Source organism: Xenopus laevis, chromosome 2L, assembly GCF_017654675.1.
Source record: "Xenopus laevis strain J_2021 chromosome 2L, Xenopus_laevis_v10.1, whole genome shotgun sequence".
NCBI lineage: Eukaryota > Metazoa > Chordata > Amphibia > Anura > Pipidae > Xenopus > Xenopus laevis.
In genome coordinates, this window is record NC_054373.1 from 39,300,991 (window position 1) to 39,328,964 (window position 27,974).

At 40.0% G+C, this 27,974-nt stretch overlaps 1 protein-coding gene across 3 annotated transcripts in view; it reads left to right on the top strand.

The window, feature by feature from the left end:
- The window catches only part of LOC121399873 (interleukin-5 receptor subunit alpha-like), a 31,880-nt gene extending 26,258 nt beyond the window's left edge, over positions 1–5,622 (top strand). For all 3 annotated transcript variants that reach the window (XM_041581749.1, XM_041581750.1, XM_041581748.1), the window contains exons 5-7: positions 188–278; positions 2,663–2,753; positions 5,319–5,622. In XM_041581749.1, coding sequence (XP_041437683.1) covers positions 188–278; positions 2,663–2,753; positions 5,319–5,396 — 260 coding nt within the window. In that variant the 3' untranslated portion in view covers positions 5,397–5,622. The remainder of the gene's footprint in view (positions 1–187; positions 279–2,662; positions 2,754–5,318) is intronic.
- Positions 5,623–27,974: the final 22,352 nt, after the last annotated feature.

Consider the following 27,974-nt stretch of genomic DNA (forward strand, 5'->3'; position numbering starts at 1 on the left):
TTTGTGGACATTCCCATTCTTGTGGCCCTGGTTATAATAACAATTATTATTGATATCTTCTGCTATTTTACATTTTTGGGGTTTTTCAAAAAATTAACTCAACCTTTAATAAATAATCCCCCTTAATCTATATAAAGATTCTGTGTGCTTCTTCTTATTGAACTATTCTCTGGTAATTTTTCCCCAGTTTCTAGGAGACTCACAAAAGTTCACATGTTTGTTCTTCTAGCAATAAGTACAGTCATCATTGTATCAAGCCTAATATGTGTTTGTCACAGGTAAAGTACTGGTTTTATACTTTTAAAGGCATTGTTTAAGCAAAATGAAACAATAATGACATAAATCATCTTAATATTATTCAGCCATTTTATCTTCTTTTACAATATTTAACGCAAGTGCTATATGCTGATTTGTTTATGGTGAATATAGATACACGCCCCATTATCCGTGTGTAGTACTTAGAACCACTATGTATGCATGAGATTCTAATATAACATAGCATTCATCCACATTATAAAGTGTTCCAGTGGCAATTATTCACAGCCAAAATCATTTTATGATTTCAAAATACACATCATTTCTACTGTGTGTATGTTCCTATTTATGCACAGTGAATATTTAGCTTAAAGGGGTGGTTCACCTTTAAAACTTTTAGTATGTTATAGAATGGCCATTTCTAAGCAACTTTTCAATTGGTCTTCGTTATTCATTATGTTCTTATTTTTTAAAACAAGTGTAATTTATTTTTTTAATTGCTTGCATTTTCCTTCTGACTCTTTCCAGCTTTCAAAGAGAAGGTCACTGACCTCATCTAAAAACAAATTATCTGTATTGTTATTGCTACATTTTATTACTCATCTTTCTATTCAGACCCTCTTATAATCATATTCCAGTCTCTTATTCAAATCAGTGCATGGCTGCTAAGGTAATTTGGACTCTATCATCTGTAGGAAGGCTACGCCCTATATCGCTATTTATGTAGAGGTGTTTCCACATGTTCCCTTGCGTTGTAGGTGTTGTAGAGGCCACTGGCACTTTAAGCTGCACAGACCAAATATTGCTTTAAGACAAGAGCTGGACATAGGTCCAAGCATGCTTCACTGACAATATGTAGAAGTATGCTGGGATTTTAGTCCAGCAACAATTCAGAAAAGTGTGGTTGCTTTATTATCTCAGCAGGTACAGCACTTGTGTTCTACTCTGGTTATCGCCAATATACTGTGTCTGTGCTCCAGAACAACCTCTTTCCCTTAATTTAACACTTCCAGAATGGATGCCGCCCCAGGGTTGCGAGGTCTAATATTAAAAACCAGCCAGCTACAAAACAAGCCCAAAACTAGACAAGAGGCACTTCAAAAGTAGCCCAAAAATAGCACAATATGTGCAGTGAAAAAAATGTCTAACAATAATAAGCGAATATATGTGAAAATACACCTTTCACTGTTTTTCATATTTTTCCATGCAGCAGCGGGACAGATTTGCCAGTCACCAGGGCGTAACTACAGAGGGGGTCCAGGAGATATAAGGCCCCATAAGGCCCCAATACATGTACAATTTCAATAAACATTGGTAAAACAGGTCAACCATTTAGACAGGGCTGATCCTATCAAATGTGGGGCCCAATTGGGACTATGTTGGCGGGGCCCCTAGACAAAGTGTTGCTGGCTACTGACACACCAAGTATTTAGGAAAATAAGGGCATACAGGCACAAAATAGAAAGGAAAGGGGCAGACAAGGTAAAAGAGTGAGAGGGATGAAATAGGGGCACATAGGGTAAGAGAGAGGGAGGAAATAGGAGAGTGGACTGGGCCAATTAGTTTGGGGCAGGCTGGGCCGATTCAGCTTGGGAGCAAGCTTGGTTGAATTGGGGGCAGGCAGGGCCTATCAAGGTTGGATGAAAGCTGGGCCTATGAGAGTTGGGGGCAGGCTAGACCTATGGAACTGGGGGATAGGCTGGCTTATCAGAGTTGGGGGTGGGCTGGACCTATGGATTTGGGGATGGGCTGGACTCTCAAAGTTGGGGGCAGGCCAGGCAGCATCATGTGCTGAGGGAAATATTATCTGTGCTGCCCTGTGGTGCGGGACCCCCAGAGGTGCGGGGCCCTATTGGGCCCAATTGGTCCATAGGCCTAAGGCCGGCCCTGCATTTAGACATTTAGGTGGCCAGCAGATTTTTGGCCAAAAAATTGTCTGAAATTGAGGAAAGTCATCGGAAAATGTGAGAATGAATAAGAGGGATGGGAAACTGAGATACAGAGCCCAAAATCTGGTAACTGCACAAGTCAGTCCCATTGCATCATGGGTATTATACTCTTACACTAAACTTGTCAGTCGGCAAAAACTACATTGCTCAACATGCATTGGGAGACACAGTCATGGCACATTAGGATAAAAAAAAAAACTTTGGCTGGTTTCCAAAGAACAAACCAGCCAAAGGCCCAAAACTTAGCCCAAATCTGTATCTTGGCTAGTTTGTACTTTCAAAAACTGCCTGGGCTTTAAATTAGTAGCCCAATTTGGCTGGAAAACCACCAACCTGGCAACCCTACGCCACCCCATTACTTCCTTCCAAGGTTATCACTTCCTACCACAACCCAACTTTATTGAACAATCTGTTTCAACAAAATGCATTACACTATCTTTTTGATGTTTTTCCATAAGATTCCAGCTATTGAAAAAAGTATTTCCACCAGTTCCAGCACCTATCATTAAATTGCAATGTTTGGAGCAAGATGAGCTCAAAGAGCTACAGGTAAGGTTTATATTCTTTTTAGCATAATGTTCTTATTTGTATCTGCTATAATGAAACAAATATTGGAAAACGTTTTGCTGGAAAACAACTGTAGCTTGTAGGGACCCTTGAAACCAATTAAGGAACCAATTATAGGCCAGTGTTTCCTGGTGTATAACTAACTTCCATCAGTGATTGTGCTTTTGCCACACCTCTTTAAGTTCACTTTCTTATAGGCATGGCCCCTCCATCTACATTTAGGTGAATTTGATCCCCACAATAGAGCATGCAGCTAACTTCATCATCTTAGCTCTTATTAAAGAAGTAAATCCCCTACTGCTAAAAGCTCCCATTCACCACCCTCCACTGGCCCCTCTCCCTGCTTCCTCCCCGCATAATGTTCTATTAGGAAACATCGCTGTGAAATATGCTGGCGCTATATAAATACATGTTAATAATAAAGTGACCCGGGCAGAAATACTGACCTACAGTATATATGCAGAGTAGCACAGTGGAGCTCATGGGCACCATGTTCGGTAGCTTCAGATTCTTCGTGATGTGGGTGCCAACATTTAAGCTTTTGGCACATGCACAGTTGGAGCTGAAAAGCTCCATAAATTGCCAAAGAGAAAATAAAGGATCCAGAAGAAGCTACTGAACATGATGCCCATGAGCTCTACTTCACTACTCTGTGTATATAGGTCAGTATTTTTGCCCGGGCCACTTTTCATAATAGAACAGTATGCGGAGAGGATGCCTTATTTAATGAATTACTGTTGAATTATGAGAATACTGAATTTACACAGATTAAGGGTTGGCAGTATTGTTGGCATGGGCGTCGGCAAATAGGGGCAATGGGGGGGCAGCTGTACTTGCACTGTCTGTGCTTATAGTGTGGGGCTACCGATTGCCGAATCATAGTGCACAATCACATCACCAAACAAATATGGAATCCACAGCCTGCATGGCATGCTACAGACTGAACTGATTTATGTGGCAACCCTATCACTGGGCAGGGAAGTGTCCTCTTTTGAATAACTGTTGTATTGCGATGTGCCGATATCTGCATTTGTGCCTCCTTCACTTTCCTTCCCTTTGCATAATTCAGAAATCTCCCCTTCTACTGATTTACTGTTGCTGCCTGTCACCTATTGTTCTTAAGGTGGCCATACACAGGAAGATCTGCTCGTTTGGCGATGTCGCCAAATGAGCGGATCGCTCCCCGATATGCCCACATTGAGGTGGGCAATATTGGACTGATAGGGCCCAACAATAAGATCAGCGTGGAGGCAATACGGGCGATCGCATCGCGGGACCACATCATCGAACAGATGCGGCCGTGATCCGACAGCATTTTTTACCCTGCCCAATCGACATTTCGCCTACTTTCGGCCAGATATCGATCGGGGACGCCCATCGAATGGCCCCCCAAGAAGGCCAATAAGCTGCCGACTAGGTCTGTGGGCAGCTATTATCGGCCCATGTATGGGGGCCTTTAGACTCTCTCTCTCTTTGCAAGTATAGCAGTATACCCTCCGTGATAGTTCAGCCTTTCCCCTCTCAGGGCCGGAACTAGGGGTAGGCAGAAGAGGCACTTGCCTAGGGCGCAAAGGCACAGGGGCGCCAGGCACGTACCTCTTCTGACGCCTTCCCCTAGCTCGGACCGCTATGTTCATTAGCTGTGGCCGCACATCTATGTAGTTTACGCATGCGCACTCGCGCATTTTCTGCGCATGCGCACTCGCGCGGTTTCTGCGCATGCGCACTCGCGTGTCATTGCCTTCTGTGCATGCGCAAGCGGCGGGGGCGAAGAATTGGCCGGGTTGCCTAGGGCGGCCGGCCGAGTAGGCCGGCACTGCCCCCTCTGCAAACATCTCACCCATTCCTCCTGCTGCTGATATTCTTAGCTAATCGGACAAGCGAAACAAAAGATTACTGAGGGGGGACAGTTGCACATAGAAAGTGTAAAATTTTGCCCTACAAAAAATCCATGTATTTGTGACATATTTCAGCTTTGGCAAGATTTACCGATGGTCATGGAGTTTAGTGAGATACTGCAGAAACGTACTGAATAATTAGTGTCTGCCGTGATTTGGCCCACTTACACAAATATGTACTTTTACAACCAGTGAAAACATATTTGCAATGAACTTAAAGGGGAACATGAAACTTTTAAGTTGTGAAAGGTTTAATTTAAAGGCTAAATACATAATTATTTTATGGGCCAAAAATCTTTTTTTGGCCCCAAAAAAGTTTTTCCAATAGATTTTTTTTTACCTATCATTGTGTTCTGTATAGTGTTGCACAGTCTCATGATTTATACTCTCTACTTAGTTATACAATTATACAATCTCTAGTTATACAATTATGTTGTGAGATACTTTATAGGTTTTGGCAATTCATTTGATTTTCTACAAACGTGACACCTAATTATTTGTATTCAGGCTTAGTCTAGAAGTACAGGTTGTTTTTTGACTGATGACTTTGCCCCCCCCCCTGGAAAATTTTCTGTGGATGCCCATGATTGTTGTTACTATCTAAATTAGTCCACAAATAACATTTTGCAAATTTCACTCATTTTAACAGGAGAACTTAAAGTCGGGATATGAAAAACTCCCAGATAATGAAGAAGACTTTAAAATCTGCGAAGTTGAAAATTGTTGAAGAAGCTTGTAAATAATATATTTATTTGAGAAAATGTTTAAGTAACTGTTACTGTTAATTCATTTCTTGCAATGCAACCTTACCATGGTAACCTCAGCGCAAATTTGTCCATTGGCAGATATTTCGTTAATGCTTTGATCCAGTTTTATTCCCATCCAGTTGAAATTACTTAAAGGGATACTGTCATGGGAACAATGTTTTTTTCCAAAATAAATCAGTTAATAGTGCAGCTCCAGCAGAATCCTGCACTGAAATCCATTTTCCAAATGAGCAAACAGATTATTTTATATTTAATTTTGAAATCTGACATGGGACTAGACATATTGTCAGTATCCTAGCTGCCCCCAGTCATGTGACTTGTGCTCTGATAAACTTCAATCACTCTTTACTGCTGTACTGCAAGTTGGAGTGATATCACCCCCTCCCTTTTTCCCCCAGAAGCCAAACAAAAGAACAATGGGAAGGTAACCAGATAGCAGCTCCCTAACACAAGATAACAGCTGCCTGGTAGATCTAAGAACAGCACTCAATAGTGAAAACCCATGTCACACTGAGACACATTCAGTTACATTGAGAAGGAAAAACAGCAGCCTGCCAGAAAGCATTTCTCTCCTAAAGTGCAGGCACAAGTTACATGACTGGGGGCAGCTGGGAAATTGACAAAATGTCTAGCCCCATGTCAGATTTCAAAATTGAATATAAAAAAATCTGTTTGTTCTTTTGAGAAATGGATTTCAGTGCAGAATTCTGCTGGAGTAGCACTATTAACTGATGCGTTTCGAAAAAAAAAACATGTTTTCCGATGACAGGATCCCTTTAACCCTTTCCCTGCCAGCCGTTTTGTCCTAGATGCGAACATCTACTGCCAAGCAGTTTTTAGATATTTTGCACTCTTTCACTTTAAGGGCCTTTCCTGGGGTGGTCTTTTAGTTTACCCAGGAAAACAATATATTGTTTTTTTTCAGGACAACCTGAACTTTCACAATATGCAAGAATTTTGGTGTAATTCTACTTCTGTAAAAAAATATAGGCTTCTAAGTGTCTAATAAAATGAAAAAAATCATGTTTCACGGAGAACAATCACATATATGAGAAACATCATTTATTTTATGTATGAGAACACAGCCGATTTAGAAAGGTCTATGTCTCCTGAACGTGGCAATACCAAATATATATAGTTTTATGGAGATTTCTCACTTGTAAAGCTCAAAATCTACAAGCAGTACACAACCAAATTTCCAAAGCGCCGCTCCCCAAACGGCATACTTTTGATTTCAAGGCCAAACATTCTGCTAACAGTAGGTTTACCCTAGAAAACTACCCATTACTGGAAAGAACAGATTCTGGTGAATCAAAAATGGGAAAAAATATCTTTGTACTCCAAACTACCAAGGTGCAATTGTTTCCTAAAGTTATAATGTTTTATAGAAATTGGTGAATTTTTTGAAAAATGACCTCAAAGCTTCCACTCTACAGCAACATATCTCCCACACATCATCAGGTATCAATGTAAAACACCCCAAATATGAAAGCCTGGGGTCCACTGAACAGTTTGATGCCCAATATGGATAGGTGTACCCAAGCACGTGGCATAGGGGGCCCCCATTTGTTCTGTCATTTCAGATACTGCAAAATCAACACATTTACATAGTTTTGAGGGGCGACAAAGGTAGAAAAAAGTACGTTCACGCCAGAAAACCATATATTTTCAGGAAAGTACACATTCCCCTAAATCCAAATTGGGTATGCATGTCTTTCTACACCAAAGTACCAAGGGGCAAACCATTCCTAAATTTGGTGATTTTGGCGACATTTCCAAAAATCACCTAAAAATTTCTAACCTGCAGCATCGTATTACCCACATACTTTTAGGTATCAAGAGAAATCACCCCAAATATGAAAGCCTAGGGTCCTCTGAACAGTTTGATGCCCAATATGTATAGGTGTTCCCAAGCACGTGGCATATAGGGGCCCCAAAAGGAAGACCCCCATATGGTCTGTCATTTCAGGTACTGCAAAATCAACACATTTACATAGATTTGGGGGGAGAGCAATGGTAGAAAAACAGTACATTCATCCCAGAAAACCATATATTTTCAGAAAGTACACATTCCCGCAAATCCAAATTGGGTATGCATGTCTTTGTACTCCAAAGTACACAGTCGCAAGCCTTTCCTAAATTTGGCGATAAAAGCAACAGTTTTTACATTTTTGAAAATTGCCTATAAATATTGCAATTGAAAGCTTTTATCTCACCCAATTTCTTACATACAATTGTAAAACACCATAAATACTGATGCCAAGGGTCTACTGAACCATTTGATGCCCAATTGATATACCAAGGCAGCTGGCATGTGCCGACCCCAAATGAAAATAGTGCATATGATTTTTCTCCGCTGCCGATTCGCCTTCTGTGAACATAGACCCTTGACTTCATATTATGTGCCTCAAGACCCTCCTAACAGCAAAGAACCCCCCAAAACCATATATTTTTGGAAAGTACACATTCTGACGAATCCAACAAAGATAAAGATGTCTTTCTACACCAAACTACCAAACTGCAAAGCTTTTCTAAACGTAGAGGTTTTTACAACATTTCTGAAAATTGCCTAAAATTGTTGCAGTTTGCCGCATTTATCGCACACAATGTTTTACGTATAAAGAAAAATCACCCTAAATATGGACGTCAGAGGTCTACTGAATAGTTTGATGCCCAATATGCATAGATTTACCAAAGTATGTGGCGTGTATGAACCCCAAATGAAAAACATGCATATGAATTTTCACGCTAGCCAACTAAGCTGCAGAAAAGAGAGCCCCAACTGTGCGTTATGTGCCGTAAGACCCCAAAACTGTAAAAAGACGCCCAGAAAAATATATATTTTGGAAAGCATATATTCTGGCGAGTCAAACTAAGTAGAATAAATCTTTCTATACCAAAGCACCAAACAGCAAAACTATACCAAAAATACATAAGGAACAAGTTGTCTAAGTGTGCAAATACATGTAAATAAGTGTAAATAAGTGTACAAAAGGGACCAAGTGTGCTAAAATAAAAAAATAAAAAATAAAAAATTCCAAACTTTACTAAAATGTTTGTGTAAGTGTCTAAATGTACTGTAAGTATGTGTAAGTGCAGGTAAGTGTGTAAAAAAACGTGCACTTACCGTTTTTGTAGCAGGAGGATCGCTGGAACTGAAGGAGGACTCCAAGGCAGCGTGTCAGCAGAGTTACTGCGCAGCAGGAAGTGAGTGGGCGGGTTGTGCGACGTGGAGCAGGTAAGGAAGTAGCAGCAGCGCTTCCATTGCACTTCTGCTACTTTGAAGTCGGATCTGCGACAATCGCGTTGCAGATCCGACATGACAGCCCCCCAGCCACGTTACCCAGGGGGCTGTCTACCCTCCTGACTCTCTGCAGAGGTGGCAAAAGTCGCCAAAGCAGAGAGAAGGGCTCAGCTGCAGGAGAACGTACAGTGTACGTTCTTGGCAGCCTGAGCCCTGAACCGCCAGCATGTACGCCGTACATGCTTGGCGGTTAAAGGACAAGGAAAGGCAAAAAAATAAAATCTCATTTTTACTTTCTTTAATGAAAATCTCCAATATACTTTGATTAAAAAATGTGTACAGTTTTTATAAGAAACCTGACTGTATGCAGTGAAATTCTCCTTTCATTTACTGCTGTGGATAGGAATTGTCAGACGTCCCTAACTGCTCTGCAGGGAAACAATCATACTTATGAACAGCAGGGGGAGCCCCCGCCTTACTTCCCAGCCATGCAGAACTCAAGCAGCTTTGTTTATGACAATCCCTAAGCAGCACAGACCACACTGAGCATGTGTAGGGTTAGGGTCAGGCAAAGATGTTTAACAAAGTTACAAGATGACAGCCCCCTGTGGCCAACTGTGAAAGCATAAATCATTTGTTTGATTAGGCTTTGTGGTGCAGTAAGTTCATGTTTATATTTAGTATACAAAATATAGCATTTCTAGCCTTATTCTATTTTAGACTTTCCTTGTCCTATAATGTTAATAAAGGTTGATATAGAAAAAGAAGCACATAGGTGGGGTCAGCCCACAAGCAGAGGAGATTGAGCTGTACAGTCATTGAGTCATGCTTCTTCATACACTGTATTTTAATAAATAAGTTGCTGTTGCAAAACCCACAATCTCATTATTAAGGAGTACAACACAGCGGGTACCCTTGGAAACCTGGCTGGCAACATCACCACACCTGGGTACAAAGAAGCTCCTGAGCAAGCACAAGAACAAACGCAGTCACAAGGGTTCTGACTAGGGTTAGGTGACAGAAGAGGTAATTGCTTAGTGCACCCACACTATTGCACCCTAGGCATGTGCCTCTCCTGCCTACCCCTAGTTCTGGCCTTGGTCCAGACTTCAGCCCTTTTGAAAAGGTCTAAGAACCACACTTCAGTAATCCTTTTTTTTTTTTTTTTGTCACTTGTGATGACATTACAGTATTTTCCCCTTCTAGCATTTCATTTTTCTCATTTAACATTTTGTCCTAGTTCTTTTTCTATGCTATTTCTGTCACAGGAGCTGGTGGGTATTTAATTATGTCGTTGCCATTTGGTACAGGTATATTTTCAGGAAAACACTGCTGTTATGTTCGGCCAGGGGTGCATGTCTACTAGCAGAGGAAGGATTAATTGAATCTGGTTTTCATACCTTGGGGTGGGTGAAGATGGAATCCATCCTGAATAGCTTCTTCTTTAGATCTTGTAAGGTGTGTACCTACCTAGAAAGCAAATGTAGAGCCAATTGGAAAATCTTGGTGAAAAACAAAACTGTTCTTTTATTATCTTGGTGCTAGGTCTTACTTGATTGTTAAAGTTTTGAAATAACCTACAAAAACTAAAATATTCCAATATTAGCCTTCTCAATCAGAACTTGTTGTGATGCTGCACCTAATTCTCACATTCCATGGGGCCTCGGAAGGCTTTGCCATACTTTTCGCAACTTTGTCAGACTTTAATTCACAGTGAATATGCGTATTCATCAAAAGTTTCGTATCGGCAAGCTAAACGCTGGCTAATTTTCGCCACTTTCATTTCGCTCACAATATTAGATTACCCTACTATGACAAACATATCATTATATGATCTAATCTGTGGAAAGTGAAGGTTCTTACAGGAAGCCATTGATTGGCTGGGGAGAGAAGAAACACAACCAATAATACCCATTGTACCAAGAACATTGATGACTGCGGTTTGCAGTTGGGTCAGAATAAACTGTAATACACAAAAATCAGAATATACAGTAAAAACTCTTCGGGGTATGTGAGGGCTAATGAGGCAGCTCATGTATGATGTGTGCCTCCTCCAATTTAATAGTAAATTAGAGGTCACGCTAATGTATATAGTTTATCAATTATGGCAGTGGCAGACCTACAGTACAAATGTAACCAAGCTAAATGAGTCACTAAGGCTGCTGCTCTATTTGTAGACACATTGTAGAAACATGTAAACATCATTGGAGGCAAATGGACTCCAACACTCAATTTATACATGAAATAAACAGTAGATTTGCCCCATCAGCCCTAAGGGAAGGGGGAACTCAAAGTGCTTTCCAGCAAGCAAGGCAGCTATAATACACTAAGGGGTTTATTTATCAAAAGTTGAATTTTTGTGTCTTATTTAAGAATAAAATTGATTCAGTGAGTTTGGGGTTGACAATCCGAATACTCTAATTAATTTTGGCGAAACAAAAACTCGATTCACTCGAATTGATTGAGTTTTTGGGTAAAACCCTCTGGAAAAAAAATCGAACACTATGAAGCCTATTAACATCTTTAAATGGTTCAAGAGACCTCTGCCATTGACTCCTACATGACCTTATCATGTTTTACATTAGCTATTTTCAGATTGGGGGCATAATACATTTTTAAAAAAATAAAAAAAAACTATAACAATGTTTTTTTTTACCCGAAAATGTGATTTATTTAACTGCTTTTTTATATTAAGGTTTATATTTAACTACTGTGGTTTAATTTTTTTTTAAAAGGTTTTTTTTTTTTTTTCTGTCTTGGGTGCTAAACAGCAAAGTTTGGTGTGCTAGTGTGCTTACAGCAAGTTTGTCACAACCTGCTTTACTTTGCAGTTTTCCCTCCGTTTGAGGGGGTGGGGTTTGATTAGTAGCACCTGAACAGACTGTATAAATAGAACCCCTGGGACTCCAGTGAGTCTGTTTGAATCAGGCTGCTGACAGGTTTAAAGCAACTTAAAGCAAACAAATCATCTGAAAAGGATAAGTATTTAACTGCTTTTTTATATTAAGGTTTATATTTAACTACTGTGGTTTAATTTTTTTTAAAAGGTTTTTTTTTTTTTTTTTTTCTGTCTTGGTTGCTAAACAGCAAAGTTTGGTGTGCTAGTGTGCTTACAGCAAGTTTGTCACAACCTGCTTTACTTTGCAGTTTTCCCTCCGTTTGAGGGGGTGGGGTTTGATTAGTTGCACCTGAACAGACTGTATAAATAGAACCCCTGGGACTCCAGTGAGTCTGTTTGAATCAGGCTGCTGACAGGTTTAAAGCAACTTAAAGCAAACAAATCATCTGAAAAGGATAAGTATTTAACTGCTTTTTTATATTAAGGTTTATATTTAACTACTGTGGTTTAATTTTTTTTAAAAGGTTTTTTTTTTTTTTTTCTGTCTTGGGTGCTAAACAGCAAAGTTTGGTGTGCTAGTGTGCTTACAGCAAGTTTGTCACAACCTGCTTTACTTTGCAGTTTTCCCTCCGTTTGAGGGGGTGGGGTTTGATTAGTTGCACCTGAACAGACTGTATAAATAGAACCCCTGGGACTCCAGTGAGTCTGTTTGAATCAGGCTGCTGACAGGTTTAAAGCAACTTAAAGCAAACAAATCATCTGAAAAGGATAAGTATTTAACTGCTTTTTTATATTAAGGTTTATATTTAACTACTGTGGTTTAATTTTTTTTTAAAAGGTTTTTTTTTTTTTTTTTTTTTCTGTCTTGGGTGCTAAACAGCAAAGTTTGGTGTGCTAGTGTGCTTACAGCAAGTTTGTCACAACCTGCTTTACTTTGCAGTTTTCCCTCCGTTTGAGGGGGTGGGGTTTGATTAGTTGCACCTGAACAGACTGTATAAATAGAACCCCTGGGACTCCAGTGGAGCTTGCTCTAGTGTTAGCTTCTCTTAAGTGTTTGCTCGTTAAGTGGGGGATCTGTAAGTGGAGTTACAAACACCGGAGTTAAGTGGGGGATCTGTAAGTGGAGTTACAAACACCGGAGTTAAGTGGGGGATCTGTAAGTGGAGTTACAAACACCGGAGTTGAAAACTAAAGGAGGTTCAAACTACTGTAGGTCAAAAGTTTGTTCTAAACCCTCATTTTTTTCTATATATTTATTTATATTTTTTCCTGTTTTGATCTGTAACTGGGATAATGAGTGCTAGCAAGATTGAAGGTCTGACTCAGTGCACAGTCTGTCATATGTATGCAGATTTGGAACAAGAGATCCAAAATGCTTACCTCTGTGGTGGATGTGAGCAAATTGCCACTTTGGAGGCTCAAGTTAGAGCACTAGAGCAACAAATTGCAACACTGCGGTCGATTGACAATCTTGAAAGGAGTCTTTTGCTCACTGAGCAGGACCTAGCGGGGTCAGATAGTTTGGGGGGAACAGAACAGCAGCAGGATGTTGAGGCAGCTAGCTGGGTGACAGTTAGAAAATCTAAGGTGGGCAAAAGGAAAATGGAGGCTGATCCGGAGATTATACATCGCAACAAATTTGCCAGATTGTGTGAAGATGATGGGAGTATGAACTCTGGATTGGCAATTCTAGATGGGGCTGATCTCTCTAACAGCCGGGAGACCAGTTTCTCTAGTAGTGGTGGGGGGGAGAGTAGAGTCAGGCCTAAGCAGATTGTGGTTGTAGGGGACTCAATTATTAGGAAAGTGGATAGGGTAATTTGTCGTCCGGATCGCTACAACCGAACAGTTTGCTGTCTACCTGGTGCCAGGGTTCGGCATGTGGTTGATCGGATAGACAAATTATTGGGTGGGGCTGGGCACGACCCAGCTGTCTTAGTGCATATCGGTACTAATGACAAAATAAATGGTAGATGGAAGACCTTAAAGAATGATTTCAGGGATCTAGGCTCTAAGATCAAGGAAAGGTCTTCCAATGTAATCTTTTCTGAAATTTTGCCTGTGCCACGTGCAAGTTTAGGAAAACAGCGGGAGATTAGGGAGCTTAATGCGTGGCTCAAGTCTTGGTGCAGGAAGGAAGGGTTTGGGTTCCTAGAGCACTGGGCTGACTTTTCGTTGGGGTACAACCTATATAGCCGTGACGGTTTGCACCTCAATGGAAGGGGGTCCGCGGTGCTAGGGGAAAGAATGGCTAAGAGGTTGGAGGAGTGTTTAAACTAGGCAAGAGGGGGGTGGGTGAGATAAAGGATTATGGGGAAGCTAGTGTAGACGGGGTAGTGGGGTTAGTAAGGGGTCATGGGGGAGGAGTGAGGGGGGCATACAGTTTACCAGCTAAGGAGGTCCCTCTGTTACAAGGAAAACAGAATAATACTAACTTAACGTATAATTCTTCACTAAGTAATGCACATTTCAAAAGTAAAAGTAGTAACCTCCGCTGTATGCTGGCAAATGCACGGAGTTTGTCAGGTAAAATGGGAGACCTAGAATTAATTGCATGCTCTAAAAATTATGATATAATTGGTATCACTGAGACCTGGTGGGATGAAACATGTGACTGGATTGTGAATTTAAATGGTTACACCCTTTTTAGGAGGGACAGAGGGATTAAAAAGGGTGGAGGAGTGGGTTTGTATGTAAAGCCTGAATTAAAGCCATGCGCTAAAGAAATAAAAATAGCTGGCACTGGTGAGGGTGTAGAATCACTCTGGGTAGAGATTTCGACTGGGCAAAAGGTATCAAAAAGAATTATCATTGGTGTATGCTATAAACCACCTCGTATAAGTGTCGAGTATGAAGCCCAGCTACTCTTGCAGATACAAGCGGCTTCACAGCTGGGTCAAGTTGTTGCTATGGGTGACTTCAATTATCCAGACATTGACTGGGGTAATGGGGTTGCTAAGACAGAAAAAGCTAGTAGGTTTGTAAATATGCTGAATGACAACTTTTTATTCCAGCTCGTTCAAGAACCTACTAGGAATAACTCTCTTTTGGACCTTGTAATAACTAACAATACTGAACTCATCTCTAACATTTGTGTGGGTGAGCATTTAGGGAATAGTGATCATAACATGGTCTCCTTTGAGATTCTGTTGCAGAAGCAATTCTATAAGGGAGTAACTAAAACACTAAATTTCAGACGTGCAAACTTTGACAGTATAAGGGCATCTCTGCAACATATTAAGTGGGAAATGCTTTTCACAGGGTTAAACACAGAACAAAAATGGGAAGTCTTTAAAATGCTGCTTAATAAATATACTTGTCAGTATATTCCACTTGTAAGCAAGGAACGTCGTTGCAAAGCAAAACCTTTTTGGTTCAATAGAAGCGTTGGTGTTGAGGTGGGTAAGAAAAGACGTGCTTTTAAGGCTTTCAAGTTAGCTGGTACAGCCGAAACATTTATAAGGTACAAGGAGGCCAATAAATCATGCAAAGAAGCTATAAGGCAAGCTAAAATTGCTATAGAAAAGGATATTGCAGCAAGCAGTAAAAAAAATCCCAAATTATTTTTTAAATATGTCAATAGTAAAAAAATGAAGCAGGAAGGGGTGGGACCCTTACTATCAGAGGGGGATCAGCTGGTTGATGAAAACAAAATAAAAGCGCAGATTCTGAACTCGTATTTTTCATCTGTTTACACAAATGAAGAACCAGTAAGTGAAGGTTTCCTTCTTAACACTCCCAATTCTAGTAATACAACTAATGATGCATGGTTCACACAAGAAGAAATTCAAAAGAGACTTGAACAGGTTAAGATTAACAAAGGTCCAGGGCCAGATGGTATTCATCCCAGGGTAATTAGCGAGCTTAGCTCTGTGATTGCCAAACCTCTTTACTTAATTTTTCAGGATTCATTGAGATCTGGTATTGTACCAAGAGACTGGCGAATTGCTAATGTGGTGCCTCTATTCAAAAAAGGATCCCGTTCTCAGCCTCAAAACTATAGGCCAGTTAGTCTGACGTCAGTATTAGGAAAGCTTTTCGAAGGGTTAATAAAGGATAAGATACTGGACTTCATAGCAAATCATAATACTATGAGTTTGTGCCAGCATGGTTTTATGCGTAATAGATCTTGCCAGACTAACTTAATTTCTTTTTACGAGAATGTAAGTAGAGACCTCGATTCTGGGATGGCAGTGGATGTGATTTACTTAGACTTTGCTAAAGCATTTGATACAGTGCCACACAAAAGGTTACTGGTTAAATTAAGGAATGTTGGCCTGGAACATAGTATTTGTACCTGGATAGCGAACTGGCTAAAAGATAGACTACAAAGAGTGGTGGTAAATGGAACATTTTCTAATTGGACCAGTGTTGTTAGTGGAGTACCGCAGGGCTCTGTACTAGGTCCCTTGCTTTTCAACTTGTTTATTAATGACCTGGAGGTGGGCATTGAAAGTACTGTTTCTATTTTTGCAGATGATACTAAATTGTGCAGAACTATAGGTTCCATGCAGGATGCTGCCACTTTGCAAAGTGATCTGTCTAAACTGGAAAACTGGGCAGCAAACTGGAAAATGAGGTTCAATGTTGATAAATGCAAGGTTATGCACTTTGGCAAAAATAATATAAATGCAAGTTATACACTAAATGGCAATGTGTTGGGAGTTTCCTTAAATGAAAAGGATCTAGGGGTCTTTGTAGATAACACGTTGTCTAATTCTGGGCAGTGTCATTCTGTGGCTACTAAAGCAAATAAAGTTCTGTCTTGCATAAAAAAGGGCATTAACTCAAGGGATGAAAACATAATTATGCCTCTTTATAGGTCCCTGGTAAGGCCTCATCTGGAGTATGCAGTTCAGTTTTGGACTCCAGTCCTTAAGAGGGATATAAATGAGCTGGAGAGAGTGCAGAGACGTGCAACTAAATTGGTTAGAGGGACGGAAGACTTAAATTATGAGGGTAGACTGTCAAGGTTGGGGTTGTTTTCTCTGGAAAAAAGGCGCTTGCGAGGGGACATGATTACACTTTACAAGTACATTAGAGGACATTATAGACAAATGGCAGGGGACCTTTTTACCCATAAAGTGGATCACCGTACCAGAGGCCACCCCTTTAGACTAGAAGAAAAGAACTTTCATTTGAAGCAACGTAGAGGGTTCTTCACAGTCAGGACAGTGAGGTTGTGGAATGCACTGCCGGGTGATGTTGTGATGGCTGATTCAGTTAATGCCTTTAAGAATGGCTTGGATGATTTTTTGGACAGACATAATATTAAAGGCTATTGTGATACTAAACTCTATAGTTAATATAGGTATGGGTATATAGAATTTTAATTAAAAGTAGGGAGGGGTGTGTGTAGGGATGCTGGGTTTTCATTTGGAGGGGTTGAACTTGATGGACTTTGTCTTTTTTCAACCCAATTTAACTATGTAACTATGTAACTATGTAACTATATTTATGACCAAAAAAATTTCATGGACAACACAACTTGATTTTTAATAAATCCTATGTATTTCGGGACACCAGGAGATTGTCACTTGTCCAGGGTCAAAAGGAGTTGTCCCAGGATCTATAGCATGAGATCCCACATCAAAAGCTCATCACTTAACCTCTAGGCCGACTCCTCCTCCAAGAAAGAGTACATCATTCACACTCAGGAATAGCCTGCCATTAATCATTCGTTAGAATGTGTTAAAAGGGCCTTAATTGAATCATACAGTACAATATTTTGATATGGTTCACAAAAAGGACATTATGCAATTTTAAGAGTACATCAAAGGAACACTAAAATGAAAAGGGGGGTGGCAGTAATAAGTTGCTAGGGGAGGACAAGGTGCTCCAGAATTAATTGTAAAGTAACTCACCAAACAGTGAAAGTGGTCCGGGTGCACCAGCCCCAGACCCCCAGCTTTAGGGAGCGGTACAGCAGAAGATAAGGGAGCAGGGCTGACCGGCACTCGAACGGATCCACAAGACCAGAGATATTCAGTTAAAAAATTAATTTATTGGTAGAAAAGTTAAAACTATAGCTGCATCTCCATCCACCCTACGTGTTTCGCACCCCTCAGGGTGCTTAGTCATGGGCTCAAATGACAATCACAGGATATGAGCATTTATACACAACACAACCAATCAGAAAAATTGAAAGAAAAAACAGAACAAAAAAACAATAAAGAGACAGTAGCTCTATATTTCTTCAAGTGGTTAAGTATTACAGAAAAGTATTTAAAACCATTTCTTGTTTATATAAAGAGTATATAGAAAAAAGTTATGGCAGAAAAAATGGTAGAAAGTATAAAAATATAAAAATTAAACAGTATATTGACATACAGTGTATTCTCAAGGAATGTATCAGACAGAAAAATACATATGATGTACGTATATATATATATATATATATATATATATATATATATATATATATATATGTATATTTTTTCTTGTTTGAACAAATTATTAATGAAATGGGGACATCATAGACAGTTTCTCACGAGTAATAGAATGTTACATCAAATTCAGAATTCATACCAAAAGGTATTCTAGTTTTAAGGTAAAAGATCCAGTAAACTTCTCTCCTAGACAGAATGTTAGATAGATCGCCTCCCGACAATTAAGATTTACCTTTTCTATACCTTGAATACTGAAAAAATTCAGATCTCCAGAACTGCATGAATGAAAATGTTTAGAGACATTAGTTTCTTTTTTGGTTTTAATGTCAGACATGTGTTCTCGAACGTTTTTTGTGTTACAGTTGATATAATGTTTAATAGAATACAATAGAATAATATAGAATAGAATACATAAAATTAAACATTATATCAACTGTAAAACGAAAAATGTGATTTATCTGATTACATGTACGAAATGTCAAAGTCAATACATAGGAAAAACTTCACGCAAATTGAAAGAAATAATTTGAGAACACATGTCTGACATTAAAACCCAAAAAGAAACTAATGTCTCTAAACATGTGGGCAAAATTTCAGTAATATTTAAGTGTATTTTCTAGTCTATGCAGTACAGGGGAAAACCCCCAATGTTTACCCTTGGTTAGACTTCCCTTGGTAGTGACCTTCAGACTCAAACAGTCCAAAGGCATCTAGATTGTATAAGTGCAATGGAAAATGATTGAGATCTAAGATCTTAGATGGCCACCAAGAATGAAGGTACCAGTCTTGGCAAGACCTGTTGGGTGCTGGGTGGTCTAATTAGCTAGTAGGCTAATATTAGCTAGTATTTGGTAATATTTAGGTGTATTTTCCAGTTTGTGCAGTTGTCCTTCTAAGCTGCTCAGGCCAGGGGTTCCCCGTCTAGCACCTTGCCCTTATCTTACCATCAACTTGGGATATTTTTCCACATACAGAACCATTTTTGGGGTTTGCCTAGCATCAACCTGAAGTTGACCTTGGCAAAATTGCTTACTGAGTGCAAACCAAACATTTGTGTTTATGCATAGACTTTGCCAGTAGAATAATTCACCAAATGGAGTAGGTGGCCCAGGGACTCCTGCCACCACGTATCTGTCATTAATTAATGTAGGCTGAGAAAAATGCAAGCTATGCCTTTGTGTTCAACAGACAGACACCAAACAGTCCTGGAACTAGGCGCAGGGAAACAGGCAATTTGCCACATGCTCCAAAGAGCAGACAGGGCATCTTGGGGCATGGGTGGAGTGATTCTGCCGAACCGAAAGTAGAGGTCGTGCTTGAATGCAGCATGCAGAACAGGGCAAAGATGAATCGGCAAGGTGGGGGTGAAACTACCCTCCATGTGGAGCTGTTCCAGATTGTCCCCTTGTGCCTCTGCATTGTCTGGCAGTGCTGGAAGTCCATCTTCTGCCTAATAAAGTCAATACCAACCTGAGGTCCTTTCCCAAAGGAGCCTTTCTGAATAGCTAAGTAATTAGAGCGCAAGCCTTTGTTGCAAAACCTGGCCCAAAAGGTGTTCGGTTCATTTCCCACCTCAGCTGAAAACTCAGAGCAAAAACATCTCTGGTCGTTTGTGCATCAAATGACAAGTACCAGAAGTCCATCATTTGGCTGCCCTGTATTCTTACAGGGGTTATACTTCTAAGCTACCCAGGTATCTACTTCAGGCCTGGGGTTCCCCATCTAGCACCTTACCTTAGCTTTGCATCCACTTGGGTCTTTTTTCGGAATATAGAACCCCTTTTGGGGTTTGCCTAGCATCAGCCTGAAGTTCACCTTGGCAAATTTCCTAATGAGGAGAGTGTTCTGTACCAAGCTTAAAAAAAAAGGATTGGAGAAGCTAAATGGCAAAGGTTGGTTACTCGTTAATGTAGCCTGAGGAAAATGCCACCTATGCCTTTGTGTTCAACAGACAGGTACCTGGAACTAGGGGCAGGGAAACAGGCGATTTTCCACATGCTCCAAAGTGCAGGCAGGTCATCTTGGGTCATGGGTGGAGCTATGCTTCTGAATCTAAAGTAGGGGTTGCTCTTGAATGCAGCATGCAGAACATGGCACCGATGAACCGGCAAGGTGGGGGTGAAGCTACCCTTCCTTTGATGGAATCCTGAAAAAACTTCATTTGGTTGCACTTTTTGGGGTGGGCCTTGCATCACCTTACTGTTGACCTTGGTAAATTGTTAAACAAAGACAGGGTTTTGTAGATAGCTTTAAAGAAAGCATTTGAGAAGCTGTTTAGCAAAGTCAGCTTTGGTGCTTTACCAAAAAGTAAATAACGGTTACTCATTAATGTAGCCAGAAGAAAAGACGTTTTACGGCAAAAGCTATCAGCCGTGTTCAAACCCTAGACCCTTGGGGGGGAGAAATCAGGTGATTTTCTGCATGCACCACATAACAGACACATGAAGTGGCCAGTTTTGCAGACTCCACAGTAGCAGTCACTGTTGAATGCAGCCTGAATAAAATGGAAGGGTTCTATACAACTCTAAAAGGACTCGGAAATCATCCACCCAGGATTTGAACTCTAGTCTCCACATGGGGTTAACGGAATATTTTGCCCCCTGCACCACATAGTCTAAAGCTGCTAGGGCATGGTTCCAGATGACCATAACAACCGAAAACTCAGCACCAAAGCAGTTCTTGTTATTTGTGCTTCAAGAATATTGCATGGACCAATGGAAGTCACTGGAGAGAGTAGGAAGGACAAGCTGCCTGTCAAAAGTTTGGGCCAAATTGCATTGCCTGCCTCCACCAAAAGCTCAACGCTCTGGTTGGTGGTTGTTTGAGTCACTCAAATGGTGAACAGTCGGAGTGATGGAAGGGCAAACTGTCTGCCCCTCAGTTGATTGCAAAGGGGGCCTGGCACTAACCCATCTGTGATGGAAAGCAGGGCTCTTGGCAGTATACTTTTGCTAAAAAGGGCTCTATTTGGCTGCCCCTTTTTCTTACAGGGGTTACCCTTCTAAGCTACCCAGGTATCTACTTCAGGCCAGGGGTTCCTCATTTAGTACTTTTCCCATACCTTGCCCATACCTTGCCCATATCATGCCCATACCGTGCCCATACTTTGCCCTTACCTTGCTCTTACCTTGCCTTTTCATCAACTTGGTTTTTTTTCCCCATACAGAACCCTTTTTGCGTTTGCCTAGCATCAGCCTGCAGTTGATATTGGCAAATTTATTTTACAAAAAAAAACAGTATTTGAGAAGCTGATTAGCGAAGGTTGTTTACTCCTTCATGTAGCCTGAGGAAAATGGGGCTACCAGTGAGGGTAGCTTTGGCACTTTACAAAACACTTACAGTACCTTCCCCATACCTTGCACTTACTTTACATAGTTATATAGCAACATAGTTAAATTGGGTTAAAAAAGACAAAGTCCAACAAGATCAACCCCTCCAAATTAAAACCCAGCATCCATACACACACCCCTTCCTACTCTCAGATAAATTATATATACCCATATCTATACTAACTATAGAATTTTGTATCACAATAGCCTTTGATATTATGTCCATCCAAGAAATCATCCAAGCCATTCTTAACGGCATTAACAGAATCAGCATCACAACATCACCCGGCAGTGCATTCCACAATCTTTCTGACCTCACTGTAAAGAACCACCTACGTTGCTTCAAATGAAAGTTCTTTTCTTCTAGTCTGAAGGGGTGGCCTCTGGTACGGTGAAAAGGACCCCTGCTATCTGTCTATAATGTCCTCTAATGTACTTGGCAGTGTAATCATTTCCAGCAAGTGCCTATTTTTCCAGAGAAAACAACCCCAACCTTGACAGTCTACCCTCATGATTTAAGTCTTCCATCCCTCTAACCAGTTTAGTTGCACGTCTCTGCACTCTCTCCAGCTCATTTTTATCCCTCTTAAGGACTGGAGTCTAAAACTGCGCTGCATACTCCAGGTGAGGCCTTAGCAGGGACCTATAAAGAGGCTTAATTATGTTTTCATCCCTTGAGTTAATGCCCTTTTTTATGCAAGACAGAACTGTATTTGCTTTAGTAGCCACAGAATCACACTGCCCAGAATTAGACAACGTATTATCTACAAAAACCCCTAGATCCTCTGCTTTTAAATGGATAGCAGATATCCCTCCTAACACAAAAAAATCAGATATCCTAAAACAACATATGATGCATATAATGAAACTACTCCAAACAAGTGGATATCAAGAGATGGCCCTCCAAATACTTCATAACTCATACCTAACCCCAATCAGGAGACACAAAATGGGAAATCTCTCCTCAGATAACTGCCTAACATGCTGCTCCCCAGGAGCCGATTTAATACATAACCTTTGGTCATGTTCAAAAATACATACATTTTGGCAAGAGTTAACCTTGAATGGTGAACAGATGGCTGGATAAGGGATCCTATACCTGTACAACAATGGTTGGCTAAAGTGCTAGTTAAACAAAAATTACACCACATATGGATAACATACTGTACATAACATCACTTCCACAACACATTAGAAAGCTGACCATTTACAGCTTTAGACAAACAACATGGTATAGTTAAGAAACCTTAAGAGAACACCCACTAGTAATGGAGTAATTCCAATACTTAGACACATGACAACAAGAATAAGGAAGACTGGAATTCGCACCCCCCCAGGAGTCATCACATAAATAGATTGTTAGCTAGATATACATTAAATCCTACATAGGGTCATATACTAAATTTTGAGCTAAACTGTTAATAACTTTTATTCATTATTATCACTCTGTATGAAACTGCAGAATGGAAACATTCTTTATTATGTAATAAAAAATTAAATAAAAACAAGTTAAAAAAAAAACCCTAGATCCTTCTCAAGGAAACAACATTGAGCCTCTTTTTCCAGTTTGCTGCCCAGTTTTCCAACTTGGACAAATCACTCTGCAAAGTGGCAGCATCCTGCATGGAACCTATAGTTCTGCACAATTTAGTATCATCTGCAAAAATAGAAACAGTACTTTCAATGCCCACCTCCAGGTCATTAATAAACAAGTTGAAAAGCAAAGGACCTAGTACAGAGTCCTGCGGTTCTCCACTAACAACACTTGTCCCATTAGAAAATGTTCCATTTAACACCACTCTTTGTAGTCTATCTTTTAGCCAGTTCTCTATTCAGGTACAACTACTATGTTCCAGGGCAACATTCCTTAATTTAACCAGTAACCTTCTGTGCGGTACTGTATCAAATGCTTTAGCAAAATCTAAGTAAATCCCATCCACTGCCATCCCAGTATCAAGGTCTCTGTTACCTTCTCATAAAAAGAAATTAAGTTAGTCTGGCAAGATCTATTACGCTTATAACCATGCTGGCACAAACTCGTAGTATTATTAAACCATGCTGGCACAAACTCATAATATTATGATTTGCTATGAACTCCAGTATCTTATCCTTTATTAACCCCTCAAAAAGCTTTCCTACCACTGACGTAAATGGCCTATAGTTTTGAGGCTGTGAACGGGATCCCTTTTTGAATAGCAGCACCACATTAGCAATTCGCCAGTCTCTCTGCACCATACCAGACCTCAATGAATCCTGAAAAATTATGTAAAGAGGTTTAGCAATCACAGAGCTAAGCTTGCTAAGTACCCTGGGATGAATACCATCTGGCCCCGGACCTTTGTTTATCTTATCATGTTCTAGTCTCTTTTGAATTTCCTCATGTGTGAACCATGAATCATTAGTTGTATTACTAGAATTGGGACTATTAAGAAGGACATCTTCATTAACTGGTTCCTCATTTGTGTAGACAGACAAAAAAGTTCTGAATCTGAGCTTTTTTTTGTTCTCATCAACTAGCTGACCCCACTTAATTTTTTTTACTATTAACATATTTGAAAAAATTATTTTAGATTCTTTTTACTGCTTACTGCAATATCCTTTTTCATATTGATTTTAGCTTGTCTGATTTTTTTCAATGATTTATTGGCCTTCTTGTATGTTATAAATGATATGGCTGCCCCAGATAACTTGAAAGCCTTAAAAGGACTTTTCTTACCCACCTCAACACCAACACTTTTATTGAACCAAAAAGGTTTTGCTTTGCAAAAACGTTCCTTGCTTACAAGGGGAATATACTGACAAGTATATTAATTAAGCAGCATTTTAAAGACTTCCCATTTTTGTGCAGTATTAAACCCTGTGAAAAGAATTTCCCACTTAATATGTTGCAGAGATGCCCTTAAACTGTCAAAGTTTGCACATCTCAAATTTAGTGTTTAACCCTTGCCTGTCATATGGTTGATGTACACGTATGTATCTTATCTGCAACACTTTTGTAATATCTACATGCCAATATTGATGTACTCAACTTCCCCCCCCTTCCCCTCTTGCTTTCTCTACCCTTCCCTATTTTCCTTTTTTGTTAAAATTGCAATAAAGAAAGAATTTACAAAAAAATTTTTAGTGTTTTAGTTATTCCCTTATAGAATTGTCTCTGCTGGCGCTAACCCTACTCTGATGGAAAGCAGGGCTCTTGGCAGTACCCTGCTAAAAAGGACTCTATTTGGTTGCCCCTTTTTCTTACATGAGTTGCCCTTCTAAGCTACCCTGGTATCTACCTCAGTCAGGGGTTCCCCATCTAGCACCTTGCCAATACCTTGCCCATACCTTGCCCTTACCTTTCCTTTGCATCAACTTGGGTTTTCTTTTCCCCATACAGAACACTTTTTGGGTTTTGACCAGCATCAGCTTGCAGTTGACATTGGCAAATTGCTTTTAAAAAAAAAAAGTATTCGAGTAGCTGATTAATGGCGGTTGGTTACCCGTTAATGTAACTTGAGGAAAATGGGGCCACCAGCGAAGGCAGCTTTGGAACTTTACCAAACTGTAAATATCAGTTACTTGTTTATGGAGCACAAAGAACAGGTGATTTACGGAAACTGCTACCAGCCGGGGCTCGAAAACAGGCACTTGGGGGAGAAATCAGATGATTTGCTGCATGCTCCACGATCGGACAACAGGCACTTTAGCCAACCGCAGAGCCTAATGCTGATGGGATACAGTTCTGGATGACCATAACAGCTGAATGTCCCCTTCATGGAAGGGCAAGCTGCCTGCCCATCGGTTCATTGCAAAGGGGGACTGGCACTAACCCTCTTGTAATGGCCACAATCTAACAATACAACAAACATAGACAGGTACCAAACAGGCCTGGAACTAGGGGGGGGGGGGGAAACAGGCGATTTGCCACATGCTCCAAGAGCAGGCAGGCTATGTTGGGGCATGGGGGAGGAGCAATTTTGCCTAATTGAAAATAGAAGTCGCTCTTGAATGCAGCATGAAGAACATGGCACAGATGACCCAGCAAGGAGGGGGTGAATGTAGTATGCCTGTGATGGAAGGAGGGGCAAGACTTTTTTGGGGTGTGCCTTGCATCAGCTCACAGTTGACCACGGTAAATTGTTGAATAAAGGCTCTTCAGTGCCTCTTCTCCCTGTACTTTTACATTTCTGCCTTGGCTTCATCTGGTAAAACATGGGAAGAGAGACTATTGTTCTGTGTGCTGCTCTCGCACAATGCCATTGATAACTTGTCTCTCTATCCTGCCCAGGGACAAAGGTTACCCTCTCACACAGGCTTAATCAATTAAATAAACATTCCACTGGACAGCTATGGATTTTAAAATAAATAGAATTTGTGTTTGGCTTTGGTAATTCAAAAGCTCTTACCCAAGCTCATTTCAAAGAAAGGCTTTTTTTAAAAGGTATTTTTGGGTACAGACAAGGAAGCATTTTGCCATTTTAAAGGGCAACTGTTTTGTTAACTTGAGTTATACAGTCAAATTAATCTTATTATTATGTCTGAACCACTCTCTTTATACCCTTCAGTTTGAACTCCAGACAGTGTTGCAGAAATAAATATTACCGGGGCAGGGCAAGGGTTGTACTACGACCGACCCAGAAAAACACAATGTTTCAGACCGACATTGGTCTTTTATCAAGCTTGCAATATATTTACATTGTGAACGTTCCAAATTCTAAAATCTTGGACATGGTTTCTTGTGCTTAAAAAATCACATTGTCCACCCACTGCTTCAGTGATTCTAACTTTATCCAGGTCGGAGTATGCAAAAGTCATTGTTTAAGGTGTAGTGCACGACTTACGTGGAATATAGTTCAGCAAGAGTTTAGTCAGCACTCATACCTTCCAAATCGTTTCAATCTGATGCACGTCCCACAGTTTCCTCCTTAATCTTTACTTTTCGCCATGGACAGCACCATTCACAGGAAAGTTTTCTTTAAAACACCTTTATTTAAACATGGGCACCGACCCAGAAAAACACAACGTTTCAGACCGACATTGGTCTTTTATCAAGCTGGTTCGGTGCCCATGTCTAAAGGGGAAGCCAGGAGTGTAGGCCCCACAAAGGCTGAAATTAATAAGCAACTTTCATATATCTTGGTAAAATTGATTAACTTTGGGGACCAAAATTGAATTTGCTTTGGGGCCCAGTACACTACTAGAGTTATATAATGAAAGCCACAAATTTTGCTCCAGACGTAGAAAGTCTAAGGGGATTATTTACTAAACCTTATTTTTTTTCCGTTCAAATTTTTTTTTTTTATCAAAAACTCAAATTTTTAGTGGAAATTTTTTTGAGATTTTTTATATCCCGAAACTGCTAAAATATGAAAATTCGCCACCTCAAACCTGCTGAGGTCGTGTAAAAGTCAATGGCAGATGTCCCTTTCACAATTTTAAGATATCATGATCTGAGCTGGATTTTGTCCGATAATCCAAAAAATTAGGGGGTTTTGGCTGAAAACATGAAAAAATTCTGGCATCAAATACAAAACGTTTTGAGTTTTCGCTCAATTTTATGGAGACTTTTCCTGGCCCAACGTTTGTTGCATTATTTTATTGATAAATAAGTTTGAATTTTAGTAAATAACCCTCTTAGTAACCAGCAGGGTCATTTATTGCAGTGCAGCTTGGAAAGCGACATTTTGTGGCCATGCAGGGAATAGAGCCTGATGGGTCAAAATTGTTCTAGTAAGTGTTCACAAGTTTGCTGCAAGCTAAAGAGTGGCGAATCTTTTATTATAACTAAAGAAATGTGAAAAATGATTCCTTTGTACAAATTGAATACAACTGTTTCAAGCATGGTAAATATTAATGAATTCCATCACCAGTGGAAGAATGATTATTATTTGTGTATCCAAAAGAATACATCCTTTTTTTCAACTGCCTCAACAGCCTATTGGAGCATCAATAAAGGTGAAGCAACTGTGCATCTCACTAATATATCTGTGCCCCTTATTTCCAGTGTTGCCATAGACATTAGTTTAAAGTAAATTGTAATTCTCAAAATCTGCACAAGATGTCAGTGTGTTCTATGTATCATTGCATGTGTATTTACTATTCACCGCAATTCTGTGGAACTGTCTCAAAAGTATTAAAGTATATGTTTAATCATTTTACATTAAAGGGGAACTCCGGCTTCCAAACCAAAATTTGATAAAGAGGCCACATAACACAGAAACCCCTAATATACCCATCAGTTACCTGTTTCTTCAAAAAGTATGAATAAATGCCATTTTCTATGCTAAAATCCAGCTGGTTAACAGTTCTTCTCTTTCTGCATCATTTGAAATCCTGGCAGGGAAGGAGGGACTAAACACTGATGTTACAAATTGTAACAACTTCTCCACAGCTTACAGACAGCATGCAGGAACTACATAACCCACAATGCACTGCACTGTGATGTTCTGTTCCTTATTGAAATCACATGTGCAGGGAATTGTGGGGTTTGGAGGATGCAGGCTGAGGACAGATGGCTGTTGATACAAAGTAACAGTAACCAATCGAACAAAAAGTGATCCCTTATTGAGTAAAATTATCCTGCGGTAGAAGCTGAGGTCTGACCTAGGTCAGTGCCAGTTAATAATTGAAAAATGAAGAAAAAGTACTCCACTAGCTTCAAACTCGCTCAGCAGTCTCTAATGATTTAAACCTAGCTAATTTAAATAGTCACTAATGTGTGCAAATTTGCTAATAACTTTATATAGATGCCAAAG